Source organism: Microtus oregoni, unplaced genomic scaffold, assembly GCF_018167655.1.
Source record: "Microtus oregoni isolate MIOR12 unplaced genomic scaffold, Mior012 000006F_ref0000085, whole genome shotgun sequence".
Classification (NCBI taxonomy): domain Eukaryota; kingdom Metazoa; phylum Chordata; class Mammalia; order Rodentia; family Cricetidae; genus Microtus; species Microtus oregoni.
The window spans coordinates 46,712,025-46,728,247 of NW_024543065.1; the positions used below are offsets into that span (position 1 = coordinate 46,712,025).

General features: G+C 49.8%; 1 protein-coding gene across 5 annotated transcripts; it reads right to left on the minus strand.

Moving 5' to 3' along the window:
* Nucleotides 1-1,548: 1,548 nt before the first annotated feature.
* Nucleotides 1,549-13,859, minus strand: Mzf1 (myeloid zinc finger 1). 5 transcript variants are annotated; one of them, XM_041653760.1, is made up of 6 exons: nt 13,698-13,859; nt 11,960-12,380; nt 11,473-11,659; nt 10,991-11,061; nt 10,769-10,889; nt 1,549-3,395 (listed from the first exon to the last, which is right to left on the minus strand). In XM_041653760.1, exons 2-6 carry the CDS (start codon nt 12,350-12,352, stop codon nt 1,969-1,971), a joined length of 2,199 nt encoding a protein of 732 aa, XP_041509694.1. In that variant the 5' UTR covers nt 12,353-12,380; nt 13,698-13,859; the 3' UTR covers nt 1,549-1,968. The 5 variants fall into 5 exon arrangements, with proteins under 5 accessions (XP_041509694.1, XP_041509693.1, XP_041509690.1 ...); XM_041653759.1 differs by having other exon boundaries at nt 13,686-13,767; XM_041653756.1 differs by lacking the exon at nt 13,698-13,859 and adding an exon at nt 13,437-13,672.
* Nucleotides 13,860-16,223: the final 2,364 nt, after the last annotated feature.

Here is a 16,223-nt window from a genome sequence, read left to right on the forward strand (position 1 = left end):
ACTTAGCAAGATGGAGGGCACAAGAGAGGTGGGCAATCCCTTTGGAGGCTCTGGAATTTGGTGAGAGTATCAAGGCACCACGAGATCCTTTCTCCAAGTTCCTGCCTCTGGGCATCGCTGCAGGGTGGGGACTCCGCAGAGGCCTTTCAACCTGCTGCTCTGAGAAACAGGGTGCCACAGGGGCTGAGCAGAGTGGCCTTGTGGCCCTTCACCAGCCAGACTCTTCACCTGGCAGCCAAGGCCCTTGTGGTAGTAGTGTACACACTACCTAGAGTCAGGCCTTCTAGCTCTCTGGAGAGAAGGGCCCTGAAGGTCCTTGGGATTCTCAATCACCGTGGCACAGGATGAGCAATGAGTGGCTCCTCCCCCCAAAGCTTTACCTCCTTGACAGTTCATTACTTTAAAAATGTAAAGCACTAGGAAGCTGCCAGAGATCTTCACTGCTAAGCCTGCCCACTTTTCTGAGTTCTAGCTCAAAAAGCATAACTTTTCTTATCCCCCTCTCTTTGAATACTCGCTAAAGTCCTAAGTGTGCTTATCTTCTTACTCTGGACGTTCTCACCTTCTCCGATAACTCCAGCCCTGCTGTTCCCATCCAGCTGATTGCTGACAACCACAGCTGAACCTTCCTGCTTCCTGGGACCCTGACTCAAATGGCATGCTTCTGTCTTCCTCTTTCCCTCTCTTTCCTGTCCATTTCTCTCTTCTCAGCTGCAACCAAGATTTGTTTTTCTCTCCAACTCATAAAATGGTCTTTAAAGCAGAAGGCACTGATCCCAGGGCCTGGTGAATGTTAGACAAACAACCCATCCATAAACTACATTCCTAGCCCTCTTTTAAAGGCTCTCCCCCATTTATTTCTTTACCCGTGTATGTACATGTGCACACATAACAGAAAAACACATACACACAGCTTGTGCAGGTCAGAGGACAACTTTCAGCAGTTGGTTGTCGCCTTCCAACATGTGGTTTTAGGGATCAAACTCAGGTCATCAGGCTTGATGACAAGTGGCTTTACCACTGAGCCACCCCACCCAATCCCATAAGCCCTGGGTTTTTGTTTTGAGATAGGTCTGTATGCTAAGCAGGCCTTGAACTAGCTAGCAGTCCACCTGCCTCAGCCTCCTGCAATAGCTGGAATGATTACAAGCCGGTTACCATTACACCACCACATTTGTATAGTTGTATTTGGGCTTTTTTTCTGGACATGTTCTCACCTACCTGTTGAACTTATGGCAGTGCTTTTGCCTCTGCCCTCTATCTGCTGGGGTATGGGCGTGTGCCACCACACTCAGTGTGTGCTTTTGAGATAGCAGCTTATGGTGTAGCCCAGACTAGCCTAAAACTCTGTAGTCCTTTCTCATCCTCTGAAGTGCTAGGGTGCCACCACATTCAGCTGGACTACCCTTTGTCCCTTTGTCATGGTGGACCTCCCCAGCCACCCCCTCCCTGTTTTTTTCCCCCCCTTTTTTTCTTTCCTTTTTGTTGTTTCTGTTTTTTGAGACAAGGTTTCTCTGGGTAACAGCTCTAGCTGTGGCTGTCCTGGAACTCACTTTGTAAACCAGACTGTCCTCGAACTCACAGATATCCAACTGCTTTTGCCTCCAGACTGCTGGGATTAAAGGCATGGGCCACCACCGTCCAGGTAGCTCTCTCGACTAGACCCTGGTTAATTTTTTTGTGTGAGTGTGGCTACTTTTCACCATCTGAGTCCTATTGTAAAAGCCAGAGGTATGGTACAGAGTATATCCCACAAGAGAGCAGGTGTGGTAGGTACGGTTACTTGGGAAGTATACGGAAGGCCAAGGCTCAGAGGATATGCCCAAGCTGAAACAGCCATAAGGTGGGCAGAAGAACCGTGCAGGTGGGGAAGCATCATCTATTTATTGAGTACCTACTGAAGACCTGGCCCTCAGCGGGCCTGTTGTCGATGCCAGCCTCACAACAACAGTGTGAGGTGTTTTTGACCTACTCAGTGCTGTGCACACGCTGGTGCTGAATGAGCTTGGTGCTCTGGCGGAAGCGGCGGCCACAGTCCTGGCAGGCGAAGGGCTTTTCGTGCCGGTGGGTGCGCAGGTGCTGCGTGAGCGTGGGCCGCTGGCGGAAGGTTTTGCCACACTCGGGGCACGAGTAGGGCCGCTCGCCCGTGTGGATGCGCCGGTGCTGGGTGAGGTTGGCATGCTGCCTGAAGCTCTGGCCGCACTCGGGGCAAGCGAAAGGACGCTCACCTGTGTGGATGCGCTGGTGCTCAGTGAGCCGGGACACCTGCGTGAAGCCGAGGCCGCACTCACCGCAGTGGTAGGGCTTCTCGCCCGTGTGGGTCCTCTGGTGGCGCGTGAGCTTGAGTCGCTGGCTGAAGCGCTGGCCACACTCGGGGCAGGCGAAGGGCTTCTCGCCTGTGTGCACACGCAGGTGCTGCGTGAGTGTGGGCCTTTGGCGGAAGGCTTTGCCACACTCGGCGCAGGCGAAGGGCCGCTCGCCGGTATGGATACGCCGGTGCTGGGTGAGGTTGGAGCGCTGCCGGAAGCTCTGGCCGCACTCGGCACAGGCGAAGGGCCGTTCGCCACTGTGCACGCGCCGGTGCTGCAGCAGCACCGAGCGGCGGCCAAAGCGCTCGCCGCACTCCACGCATCCAAAGGACTTGTCCGCAGTGTGCACCGCCTGGTGCTCTAGCAGCACTGCACGGCGTGGGAAGCTCTCACAGCACTCGCTGCACGGGAAGGGGCCCGGGGGCTCGGGAACTCCCGGGAGGGGCAGGGTGAGTGGCGCTGGGCCGGGCGGGTCACCGTGGATGCGCTGGTGCTGTAGTAGGTTGGAGCGCTGCCGAAAGCTCTGGCCGCACTCTGCGCAGCGGAATGGCTGCTCACCAGTGTGCACTCGCCGGTGCTCTTCCAGGCGCGCGCTGTGCACGAAGCCCTGGCCACAGTCACGGCACACGAAAGGCCGTTCCTCGGTGTGCGTGAGCTGGTGGCGCAGCAGGTGAGAGCTGCGACTGAAGCTGCGGCTGCACTCGCCACACACGAACGGTCGCTCACCCGTGTGGATCTTCTGGTGCCGCAGCAGATTGCTTCGCTGACTGAAAACCTTGCCACACACGTCACAGCGGCCGCCTCGCACCGCTCCAGTCCCGGTACTAGGGCGGCCCCGGCTCCGGCTCTTTGGGGCATGCCTGCGAGTCGCCACCAGTGCTGGGCCCACACCGGGGCAGGGATTCTCGCAGGCAGGGTCCTGTTCACCTCCCGGGTTGCTGGGGAGCACGAGGGCATGGGCGGAGCCACCTTCTCGGGAGGGGGACTGCATCTGTCCAGAGAGGCTAGCCATGTCGAGATCCCAGGGAACATGGAGGTGGGGGCTCACCGTTTCTGGCTCTGCCGTGTCCATCTGAAGCGCAAACCCTGTACAAGGGGACCCATTGCTTCATGAGACTCTGGCTTTCTGCCCTAACCCACCGAATTCTGGGAGACTTAACTATAGGCCTGGAACTGGTAGGTAATGCAGACAGGAGATGAGAGTGGCAGTTGTATCTGGACAGATTTCCCTGAGGTATGTGTGAAGGCTTTCCTGATTTGACTTAAGTCGCTGGGAGAAAACTAACACCTCTTTGTGGAAGTGGGTGATAGTGGGGCCCAGTTTAGGTGAGGAGTGAGGGTCTGGGAAGATGCAAAGAATGTAGATTCAATAAAGACCAGAAAAACATCAACAGGAAGCAGTAAGGGTGGGAATACAGTTTTTTAGTTTTGGATTTGGACTTGCCACACTTGAGATGGCCCAAACATACTAGAGTAAGAGGACTGCATGTAGGGTTGGAGGTTGGGGATGAGATGAACACAAGCCTACATGTGATCAACATGAGAGCTGTTTGTAGAAGCATGTTCCTGCTACAGAATGAGCCGTCCAAGGTGCAAGCCTGAGGCACAGTGGACTACAGAGTGAGCTTCCAAGATATGAGGCTAATCGAGGGATGAGGTGTCCACCCAGGCAACTGAGGCTGGAGACAAAATGAATGACAGAAAATCCATGAGGCACCAAAGGGAATTAAGAGAAATTAGAATGCACAAAAGGAAACCAGAATCAAAAGCCACGCTAATAACTCTCCAGAGACTAAGGAATAATTAAATCACTACAGAAGCTTCAGTCAATTCATAGCGTGCTGACAGCCACACTGTGGAAGTGTGTGAACAAGAAATAATGTAACTAATTGTTTAAGCTCTACTCAACATGCTAGTCCCTGTTTAGGAGAATTCACAGTAGGGCTGCATTGACACATTGTTTCCTAGCCGCAGCATTTTTTTTTTTCCAGTGATGGGACTTGAACCCAGGAAGTCTCGTGCTAGGCCAATGTTCTATCATTGAGCTACATCTCCTAACCTGTTAGCATAATCTTTTCCTTTTTTATGATTGTGTGTATGTGTGTGTGTGTGTGTGTGTGTGTGTGTGTAGGTGTGTAGGTGTTTTGGCTGTGTGTATACCATGTGAGACCATGTGGCTACAGTTCCTGTGGAGGCCAAAGTCGGGGGTTGGATTTCCTGAGATCAGAGTTAGATAATTGTAAGCTGACATGTGGGTGCTGGGAACTGCAAGAGAAGCCAGTGTGCTCTTAACCACTGAGCCATGTCTCTAGCTTTGTTTCCATATTAAGTGTTTGTATGCATTGCTGGTACAACACAGGCTGGGTTGGAAATTTTTATCAAATTGTGTGTGGAGGTGAGTACTTCCATTCACAGAATTTGGGGGATGGAGGTAGGAGTTCAAGGTTGTCATCTACTGCAATCAAGTTCAAGGCCAGCTGGGTTACATGAGATACTTTCTTGGAAACACAAATCAAAACAGCGGTGTTTCACACCATCCCAGGAATTATACTTCTAGGTATTCCTGTTTAGTAGCTGTATTTCTCCTGGTGTCAATGACCTATGCACAGGGTTTTCTAGTATTTAATGAGAATCAATCCAAAGAACTGTGGACAAGGGAGTGAGTGTGGACCACAGTGAGTCTTCAGAGCTGTGTGAAGACCCGTGACCACCCCTGCTGTTTGCCAAGCACATGGCATGAAAAGAGGGGAATGAGGTCATTTGGGAATCCATGAATATTTTCTTTCTTTCTTCTTCTTTTTTTCTTTTTGTTTTGTTTTTCAAGATAGGGTTTCTCTGTGTAGCCCTGGCTGTCCTGGAACTCACTCTGTAGACCAGGCTGGCCTTAAACTCACAGAGACCCACCTGCCTCTGCCTCCCGAATGCTGGGATTAAGAGTGTGTGCCACCACCACCTGGCCCATAAAGAGTCTTTGTAGGGGGCTGGAGAGATGGCTCAGTGGTTAAGAGCATTACCTGCTCTTCCAAAGGTCCTGAGTTCAATTCCTGGCAACCACATGGTGGCTCACAACCATCTGGAATGAGGTCTAGTGCCCTCTTCTGGCTTGCAGACATACACACAGACAGAATATTGTATACATGATAAATAAATAAATATTTAAAAAAAAAGAGTCTTTGTAAATATGTGCATATATACATGACTGCATAGTTTAATTGTACCATGTGTATGCAGGGCCCTAGGAGGTCAGAGGGTATCAGATCCCCTGGCACTGGAGTTCCAGGACATTGTGAACATCCTGAGATGTGTTTGAAAAGCCATAAACACTCTTAACCACTGAGCTCACTCTCTAGCCTCAAGGTTTTTTTTTTTTTTTTTTTTTGTGGTTTTTCGAGACAGGGTTTCTCTGTGGTTTTGGAGCCTGTCCTGGAACTAGCTCTTGTAGACCAGGCTGGTCTTGAACTCACAGAGATCCGCCTGCTTCTGCCCAAGGTTTTTTTAAAAAAAGATTTATTTCTTTATTTATTATGTAGTCTGTTGTCTGCATGTACATGTGCAGGCCAGAAGAGGGCACCAGATCTCATTACAGATGGTTGTGAGCCACCATGTGGTTGCTGGGATTTGAACTCAGGACCTCTGGAAGAACAGCCAGTGCTTTTAACCTCTGAGCCATCTCTCCAACCCAAGCCTTAAGTTTTTTAAAATATATTTTTAGCCTACATATTGGTGTGTGCGTGTACTTATACTGGAGTGCACATGTGCAGGTCAGGGGGAAACCTGCAGTATTTGGTCTTTTCCTTTCACCATGGGGGTCCTGGTGAACCAAGCAAGGTTGGTTCATTTTCTATTTATTTGTTTAGCCTTTTGAGATAGAGTCTCACTTATATATCCCTGGCTGTCACTCTGCAGACCAGGCTGGTCCTAAACTCACAGAGATCCACCTGCCTCTGCTTCCTGAGTGCTGGGATTAAAGATATGCCTTGCTTTACCTGGTTTGTTCATTAAAATTTTTTAATCTATTTTATGTGTATGAGTGTTTTGTCTGCTTATATGTATGTCTGTGCACCATGTGTGTGCCTGGGGCCAGAGGAGGCCAGAGAGGGTGTCAGATTCCCTAGAGTTACAGATGGTTGTGAGGCACCTATTCTTTCCAGCCCCAGGCTTGTTCATTTGAAAATACTATTTTTATTTGAGACAGAGTCTGTATGGCCCTAGCTGTCCTGGAACTCACTTTGTAGACCAGGTTAGCCTTCAACTGACAGAGTTCCACCTGCTTCTGCCTCTGCCTCCTGAGTGCTGGGATTAAAGGTATGTGCCACCAATTGGCCGGCTATGTCCCAGTATTTTTATTTTAAATTGTGTATATATGTGTATGTGTAATGTGCATGTGAGTACTGTGACCTCCAAGGTTACTGGAGCTGGAGTTATAGGAGGTTGTCAGTTTGCTTGACCTGAATGCTAGGTGCCCAACCTGGTCCTCTTATCTGTTTATCTTTAGTCCCTTAAACATTTTCTTCTTTTTGAACTTTTCTTGCAGTGCATGGTAGTGCATGCCTATAATTCCAGCACTCTTGGTGGCAAGAAGGCTGACATAAGTTTGAAACCAGCCTTTGATACATAGTGCGGTCAAGACTCCCTGGTTACACAGAAAAAAACCAACCACAAGGAAAAACAAGGAACAAAAGCAAACAAACCACCACCACCAACAAAAAAAAAAAGCCACAAACACAAAAATCCAAACTACCATCACCACAGCAAAAGACCCTTTTGTCTTTAAATTTTTTATTTTAGATGTATATGGGTGTTTTGCCTGTATGTATGTCTGTGTACCACGTGTATGCAGTTCCTACAATAGCCAGCCTCATCCTCTGGGACAATTTCAAGTTACCATTGCGGGTGCTGGGACTCAAACCCAGGTCCTCTCGAAGAGCAACCTGTCTTTTTAACCATTCAGCCATCTTTCCAGCCCCATAAAAAAAGCCTTTTCTTTTTTCTGCTTTTTAAACCAAAACCAACTGTTTTAAACCAAAAACAAAACAAAATGGGTCTCACTATGTAGCTCTGGCAATCTTGAACTTGCTATGTAGTCTACATTGGCTTTAAATTCACAGAAATCTGTCTGCCTTTGCCTCTTTTAGGTGCTGGGATTAAGGGTGGATGCTATCATTCCTTGTTTGCTTTGTGCTTTTGAAACAATGTTTCGCTACGTATCTAGACTGGCTCTAGGTGTGTTTATATAAGGCTACAGTGCACCTGGCTGCACAGGAATAGGTTGTTTAACCAAAGGGAAAACTCTTGAGAACGGTGTTGTCAAATGGTTTTTGATTTTTACATTAAGAAATTATTTTTGGGGGGCTGGAGAGATGGCTCAGTGGTTAAGAGCATTGCCTGCTCTTCCAAAGGTCCTGAGTTCAATTCCCAGCAACGACATGGTGGCTCACAACCATCTGTAAAGAGGTCTGGCGCCCTCTTCTGGCCTTCAGGCATACAGACAGAATATTGTATACATAATAAAGAAATAAAGAAATTATTTTTGGTGTGTGTGTCTCTATGGCCATGGGCATGCTATGATGCATATGTGGGGGTCAGAAGACAAGCCGTGGGAAAGACTCTCTCCTTCCACCAAGTGGGTCATAGAGATTGAATTCTCGCTGCCAGGCTTAGCAAGTACTCTTTCTGCTTGAGTCATCTTACCAGCCACAACTTTTTGAGACAAGATGTCACACTGTAGTCCAAACTGACCCTGAAGACATGGCAATCCTCCAGTTTCTGCCTGCCTCCTGCCTCCACCTCCCAAGTGCTAGGTGTGTAAAGCCATATCCAGCTTTGGCAATATTGTAAGGTAATTGTTATTTTTGATCTGGGTTGACCAGCACACTGTTAATGCAGTGCATGATTAGACTGTGTCTGCTTTGCATACAGATTCTTTCCGGAAGGCACAGAGAACTTGTGTTGACTGCTGGGCACAGATGGGGCACTCTACTGTGTGCTCTTTGTACACCTTTTGGAGTTTTCACCATGTGAATGTATTAACTGTGGAGGCTGTGCTGAGCTGGTCTAACCTTGGGAAACAAGCTTGCTTTTGCTTCATGGTAGGGCGGGTTCAGGGTAAGGAAGCTGCCACATCTGAGCAGGACTATTAACTGCCCTGGCTGCAAAGTGTAGATGCCTGTTTAGCATGGGTAGTCCCACTGAGCCATTTCTGACTCGGGATAAGACAAGGCTACACATGCAGCTGCTAACCAGGATACACCCCAAATGCAGACATCTCAGGGCTCCAGGACACGGAGATGCTGCTTCACTCTACACATGGCGACTCACTGCTACCCAAAGCAGCCTCATGGAATGGCTCTGTGGAGACAGGCTCTGTTTACGGTCTTGTCTTCTGAGGTCCCACCATATATTAAACTACTTCTGCCTTGTGTCTTTCTTTTTTTTTTTTTAAGATTTATTTATTTATTATGTATACAGTGTTCTGCCTGCATGTATCCCTGCAGGCCAGAAAAGGGCACCAAATCTCATTATAGATGGTTGTGAGCCACCACATGGCTGCTGGGAATTGAACTCAGGACTGCTGGAAAAGCGGCCAGTGCTCTCAACCTCTGAGCCATCTCTCCAGCCCCCTGCCTTGTGTCTTTAGTGAGTTCATTTGTATCGGCATGTTACCAGCCTGTTAATGCTGTCTCTGGCATGGTGTTAACATTTAAGATGGTGATATAATGAAGCACTAGAAAGATCTCTGGGAGTATAGCTCTCATAGTAGACTGCATGTTTAGTGTGTGTAAAAGGCCAGGGTTCAATCCCTGGTGTACAAGTGTGTGCACAAACACAAACATGCACGCCTTTGTATGCACACACCCAGGTGCGTGCGCCACCACCAAATCACCAACAGGGCTGTGACTTGTCTCAGCTGGTAGACTTCTTGTAGCATGCATGAAACCCTTGGTTTTGGCCACAACACTGCCTAAACTAGGAGAGGTATCCTGCACCTATAATTCCAACACTTGGGAAGTAGAGGCAGGAGGATCAGTAGTTCATGATCCATCTCAGTTACATATTGAGGTCCAGGCCCACCTGGGATATAGCAGACCCTGTCTCAAAACAAAGCAGGACCCTCTCCCAATAACCAAAACTCTGGCCTCCACAAAAGTCACAGCTGGAGGATGAGTCAAGCAGCCAAGGGGCATGACAGGAGTCATGGAGGTGAAGATGAATTGATGTTTGAAAGCAAGAAGTGTGGTTATCTACAGCAAGAGTGGCCCAAGGAGGAAGCAACTAAGGGGCTGGAAACAATGGTGCCAATGTGCCTGCAGGAGAGCTAAGAGACTGGAACTGTGGGTGAAGAGAGGAGCAGGTCCAAGCAAGACAACGTGGTCTCTAGGCAACACAAGCAGGGCTGGTCAGGCCCGGTGACTGCTGGGTGTTCTCTTCTTCCCAAGTGTGCTGCCAAGCTTGATGACCTGAATTTGAGTCCCAGGATCCTCATGACAGGGAGAGAAAACTGACTCCTGCAAGTTGTTGTCTGAACTCTATCTACATGTGTGCTAAAACACACAAAACGGGGTGGGAAGCTGGAGTGATAACAATGAAGGACCACCCCAGAGGCCAAGAGCCTCGGTTACACCATCACGTCATGCTCCAAAGAAACATCTCATGGCAGTTCCCTACTAGGAGATATGTGAATTTCAAATAGAGAGGACTTGTCAACAGCAGAAATTAAACAAACAAGAGAGGCCCCAGACTGAGTCTAACAGAACAGTTCTGGGACTGCAGGTACAGCTCAGTGGTAAAACTCCTACCTAGGCCGGGCTAAAGCATGGCTCAGTGGTGGGACAAATACCTGGCTCCAGCAGAGAGGTTAAAGTAGGGCTCAGTAGTAGAATTCTTGTCCATAGCCAGCAGTGGGAAGCTGGGAGTGGAGCTCTGTGACAGTGTGCGTGCCTAGCATGCCCAATCCCTGAGTTCCCTACCCAGTGTGGAAAAATAAACTACCTAACATGGACTAGACAACTGGATTTCAGATCTGTAACCTCTCGAAAATTTACCTCCTTCACCAGAATTCAGAGGATGATGCCCTTACACAGGGAAGTCAATCAAGAAAGAGGAGGCGGGGTCCTGGTCCCTTCTCAGCAGTTCTCAGAACTACTTTTGCCTTATCTACTAATAGGCTTTCCTCACCAGGTCCCAAACTTCCCTGCTCTGGTATCCAACCTTCAAGATGCAGACCAGAGTCTGGAGGCCATGCAGAATTCCACGACTGGACACAGGATGTGGGTATGGGGGAAGACAAGGTCTGTTTCCAGGAAGGTATTATGATGCAGGGCAGAGTCAGGAGGAGCCAAGGGCAGAGAATGCTAAAGGAGCTACTGCAGAGATGAGGCTGTCTTGTATAGGGACACAAGGATTCGTGGGTGTAGGGGATCATGAGGAGGATTCAGTCCCACTGTGTCTGTCTCACTAACCTGGTGAGAAGATGCCCCCTACTTCCTCTTGCCACAGGGCTACAGGGTCCTCACTCCATGGGGCCACATCAGGCTCAGTGTCGCTGTGAGGAGAGATCTGGTCCAGTGCTGTCCCATGGCCCTGCAACCACAGTGGTCACTGTTGGACTGTGCCTGGCTGGGCCACCCTCCCATTAGAGGCTCTTAGGGCAAGGGGTGGCTCACATTCTGTGTAGGGCTCACCTGGGCCTCCTTAGGTAGGAGGGCAGCTGTAGCCTCTTGGGCAGCAGGAAGAGGCCCAGAATCCAGGAGTTCTGGGGAGAAAGAGTGGGGTCAGGCAGCTCAGGAAAGTTCATACCCTCCCTAGCAGTGCTAGGTGCTGGGTTCCAGACACAAAGGCGATAGGGCATGAACTCAAGGCTGGGAAGGACAAGGCAGGGTAGCTGATGACCCAGTTGGGAATGGGGTCAAGTAGGGCTTTCTAGAAGGGAAACAGTTGAGACAAGCGCTGGTTTGTGCCTCTGCATCTCTGTGGGTCCCGGGGCGGCGTGTCCCATGATGCTTGGGGAAAACTGTGGAAATGGGGCTGTGGCGGCTAGACTGGAGGGTAGACGAAGGCCAGGGGCAACACTAGAACTATTTCATCTAGCAGAGCCTGGCTTAGTGGAGTGTAGGCAGCTTGGCCCAGGCAGGCTTGAAGCCCCACCCACTTTGTCTACTCTCACCTGGATTCTCCATCACCTCTGTCTCCTCCTCTTTCATTTGAAGGTTCACTGGCAATTCCTGCATGGCCTTAGGGGGAGTTTCAGCCCCAGGCTCTGGAGTCTGGAGCTTGATGTGAGGGAAAGGCTGGAAGCTGGAGGGTTCCATCTTTTCTGATAGGACCTCCTTTCCCTGTACCTGGACTGTGACCTAGAGAGATGCATCGAAGAAGGACAGAGTGGAGCTGGGTACAACCCATGCTCCATGGGCACCCACTCTACTGCAGGACTTCCTGGTCAATACATAATGGGTAGGTCTTCCAAAGTCCTCCCCCTTCCCTTCCCTGTCCCCAAGCAGAAAGCAAAAGGGCTCTCTGCTGGCACAGGGCTGCCGGGTACCCTTTGTGTCTCATCTAGCTTGGGGGATGACAGGTAATAGAGGTATGGGCTTCTGCCCTGAGCAACCACACGAAGGATCCAGCCCTGACCTTCCACTCAGCTATTGACTCACCCATTTCCGAGGTCCATCCAGCTCCCATCGAAGTCCGTCAACCAAGGCAGCAGCCTCTTCAGGGCTGCCTGGCCACTGCCCTTGCACATGGGCCTGTATCTCAGGAGGCAGTGCACCTAGAAACTGTTCCAACACCAAGAGTTCCAGCATCTGTTCCTTGGAGTGTACCTCTGGGCGGAGCCACTGGCGACACAACTCTCGGAGCTGGGCCAGGGCTTCCCTAGGGCCAATTGCCTCCTCATAACGGAAGCACCGGAAGCGTAGACGTGCAGCCTCAGGGCCCGGGTCCCACAGACTGCCTTCTTCCTCCTCCTCAGTGTCCTCCAGCTTCACCACAACAGGCTCATTTTCTGGGGGTGCACGGCCTGGGGAACCCAGCACAGTGGGTCTCATCAGGAGTACCAGATCAGGTCTCAGGTCCCTAGGGAAGGAACAGTGTGAGGCATCTGGAGTAAGGACAGACAGTGGCAGCGAATGCTTACTGAGTGCCTACTGTATGCTGTGTTGTTTGCCCCTGAGACCTTCTCCACAGAGTACCCGTGAGGGAACAGGCACTGACAGGCCAGCCACACCCCAGAGAGCCATGGGAACTCAGCAGAGCCACTTGCTTTGCTGATCTTTCCAGCTGGGCCTATGCAATGTCTGGTAGCTTCTCCTGTTCTAAGTACAGGCTGCTGCTTAGGTTCCTCCCTAAATCCTGTTCTTTTCATTTCTCTTCCCTGAATCCTATCCTTTTCTATACCAGCAGCCTCATCCCAGAAATCACCTCTTTATTTACATTCGGGCATCAGTACCACTGCTGCCTCCTCCCCGACTCCCACTATCAGCCTATTAATGTTTTCTCTCCAATCTCAGGCATGCATCCCCTCCCAGTGTGGTCTCAAAGAGATAGCCACCTTATCCCGCATCCCAGCTTCTCTCAGGCAACGCCTTTCCACTGCTCCTCTCCAACACCTGAAGCTATAACATCACATTTAGCAACCATCCATTTCTTCAGCTCTAATTTAGTTGGCTTTCGGAGGTAACGGGGAGGGACGTCTGAGGACCCTCAAAGGCCCCCCCAAATCACTGGAGCAACAGTCTGCAAGGAAGGTCCGAAATGCTGATTCCGCTGTGCCTATGTGAACTCTGCAGGCTGCAGTTTCCTCACCTGCAAATAGGGCTGACTTCCCTTCCCTCCATACTTTCTGCAACTGGGACTTTGTGAAAATCTGAATTTATTATTGGGGTGGCGTCAACTTAGAGGCAGTTAGATTTCTGTGGGTCACACCTCTGCTGCCTCAGGGTGCCAAGTCAACTCGAAACCCTAGGAGAAACTTGGAACAGCCACTAAACAAGTAGAGGAGGGTCCGGAAATACATTTCCCAGAAGTCTACCACACTTTAAGCGCCACTACTTTAGGGTGCTTAAGAGATCTGTCGCCGTGGCAATGGTGGCGATTGGAAAGCTCGCGTGACAGCACAGGGGGTTCTCAGACCTCTGCTGAGGCTCAAGGTCTAGCTGCGCAGCCGGAACCCCAGAATCCACTCCCCTCTGTAGTCCCCACTCCATCTCAGTCCCCTCCTGAAGTTTCGCGGTGCAGGGACTCCCAGCATTCCTTCAGTGTTCCGAGGGCGGCTGAGCGCTCCTCAACATGCGCACTCTCGTTCGCTTCCTCCAGGTCAGACTACATTTCCCAGACTACTCCGCGCGCAGCTCCAGCCCTTCTGCCCTTCCCCCACCCCACCTCCGTTTCTACCCTTCTTCCTGTCCCCAGGGGATTGCGCTGGTAACGATCAGGTCGCTCTCCTGGCCTTCTCTTCCCACACTCCCCGTCTCAAATCCAGGCGTTTGGGCCCGGTCGACGTGAGCAATCCTCTCTGGGAGCAACGGATGGTTGCACCGCCTTCCAGACGGCGCATGCCCCCCACCACATTTTTGTCAATTCTCTGCGGGCCTTCCCAGGATTTGCAGGTTTCTGCACCAATCACCGTTCTCACTAGGAAGCCGTCAGCCTCCTCGTCTCCATGGCAACCCTGGTTCAGGAGGGGCGCCCCCTCGGCTACCTCTTGAGCTGCTGAGAAAAACGTTCAGCTAGAGGCTTTCTGGGAGTCGTAGTTGGCAGAGTACTCCGTGTGTGCAAGCACAACATCACCGGACCTGGGTGGAACTGAGCGGAGCTCCATGGTAACCGGGGGACCAAATCTGGTGGTTTCCCGGGTAACGCCCCGACTACCTGGTTTGGGAAAGGCTGTCCGGTTCTGTGGTGAGGGAATGGGAAGGGGACAAGGGACACCAAATACCCAACGAGATAGTTATGAAGGTAGGAATTAATTAGGGTGGCAGATATACCCGCACACAGAGTCTGGAGCAAGAGCGGCGAAAGGGCCCGAAGATTGTGAGGGCGGAGACTGAATGCGAGGAGGGAGTAACAGTGAATATAAGTGAACACACACAGGGATACAGGTCTGAATGAAAGGAAGAGTTTCATTCATTAGAGTCAGAGCATTTGGACCTGAGGCATGTCAGAAAATTTAGTGAGAGGAAGAGAGAAACAGAAAGGGATTGGGATTAGGAAGGTGAGACATCGAGATTCTAGAGACCGACACGAATAGAAAGGTAAGCAGGGAGAAAAGACGGAGAGTAGAGATACAGTAACACGGACTGATAGGTTTCAAAGACGGAAAGAAAGACAGCAACAAGAGGAGACAGAGAGTTGGGTGTGTGCGTGAGGGAGAGGCATTTTAAGAAAAAATTCATAGAAAAGTTGACGATACTCCAGAAAGATGACTAAGAGCTGTCCAGTTTCTTCACATCATTTACCAAATTCATTTTGGGACATCTGGCGATTTAAATGTAGTAGATTGTTATTATTATTATTATTTTATCTTATGTGCATGAGTGTCAGGTCCCCTGGAACCGGAGTCACAGACAACTGTGATCTACCATGTGGGTGCTGGGAACTGAACCCAGTTCTTAACCTCTGAGCCATCTCTCCAGCCTTAACCCCCTTTTCTTTCTTTCTTTCTTTCTTTCTTTCTTTCTTTTCTTTCTTTCTTTCTTTTCTCTTTTCTGTGATTGAAGTCCACACACTCACTATTCTAGTAGAGACTGACTTGCAAGAAGCTGATGGGTTGCAAATGAGTTCTGCCAATGCATGCCCTAGAGGGTAGCTAAATAGCTCTGTAAGCTTACATCCAGCCTTTTGTTTTATTTCAGATTCATTGTTTCATCTTCCTGGAACCACCCTTGCTACCTTTCTGGTTTCCTGGAGGTACATAAATTTGACATATATCCTTGAGACTTGTGGTTTTAATTTATATGTATTTATTTTAGACGGGGGTCTCACTGTGCTGTCCTGGAACTCCCTATATAAACAGAGTGGCCTCACACTTAAAAAATCCCTTGTCCTCGCGAGGGATGGGATTAAAGGCTTGTGCCATGGCCACTGTGCCCAGTCTTTTGGTTTTGGTAGTGTCTCCAGTAATCCAGGTAGGCCTCCAGAGCTTGGTATAGCTAATGACCTTGAACACTGGATCCTTTTGCTTTCACCTCTGTGTTGTTGGGTAATGAATATTAACACCACTCCAGACAGGACTGAAGCAGTGGAACAGAATGAGGCTAGAACCTAACAAGAAAAACAAGTCTTGTAGCATCATGTCCAGTACCTTGCATTGGTTTGATCTGAGCTCCAGTAGTCCTGGGCAGCCCCTACCCATAGGGTCCCCCCCCCCCAACTTTGAGACAGAGTCTCCATATGTAACTCTGCCTAGACCTGGCCTGGAACTTTCTGTGTGGATTGGCCTAGTCTGGAACTCACAGAGATTCACCTGCCTCTGCCTTACTAGAGCTCAGATTAAAGTCATTTGCTACCATCCTGGTCAAGACTGTGTTTAAAAATATAAGATTTGTGATTGATGTGTGTGTTCCTGTTATGTTTGTAAGCACCACATATGTGTAGTTTTCCACACAAATCAGAAGAAGGAGTGGAATCTCTTGGAACTGAAGTTACAGGTGGCTGAGAGCAGCCCAACATGGTTACTGGAAACTATCCAGACTCTCTGGAAGAGCAGCAAGTCCTCTTTAACTACTAAGCCGTATCTTTTTTTTCCGTAAATTTATTTATTTATTATGTATACAATATTCTGTCTGCTGTATGTATGCCTGCAGGCCTGAAGAGGGCACCAGACCTCATTACAGATGGTTGTGAGCCACCATGTGGTTGCTGGGAATTGAACTCAGGACCTTTGGAAGAGCAGGCGATGATCTTAACCACTGAGCCATT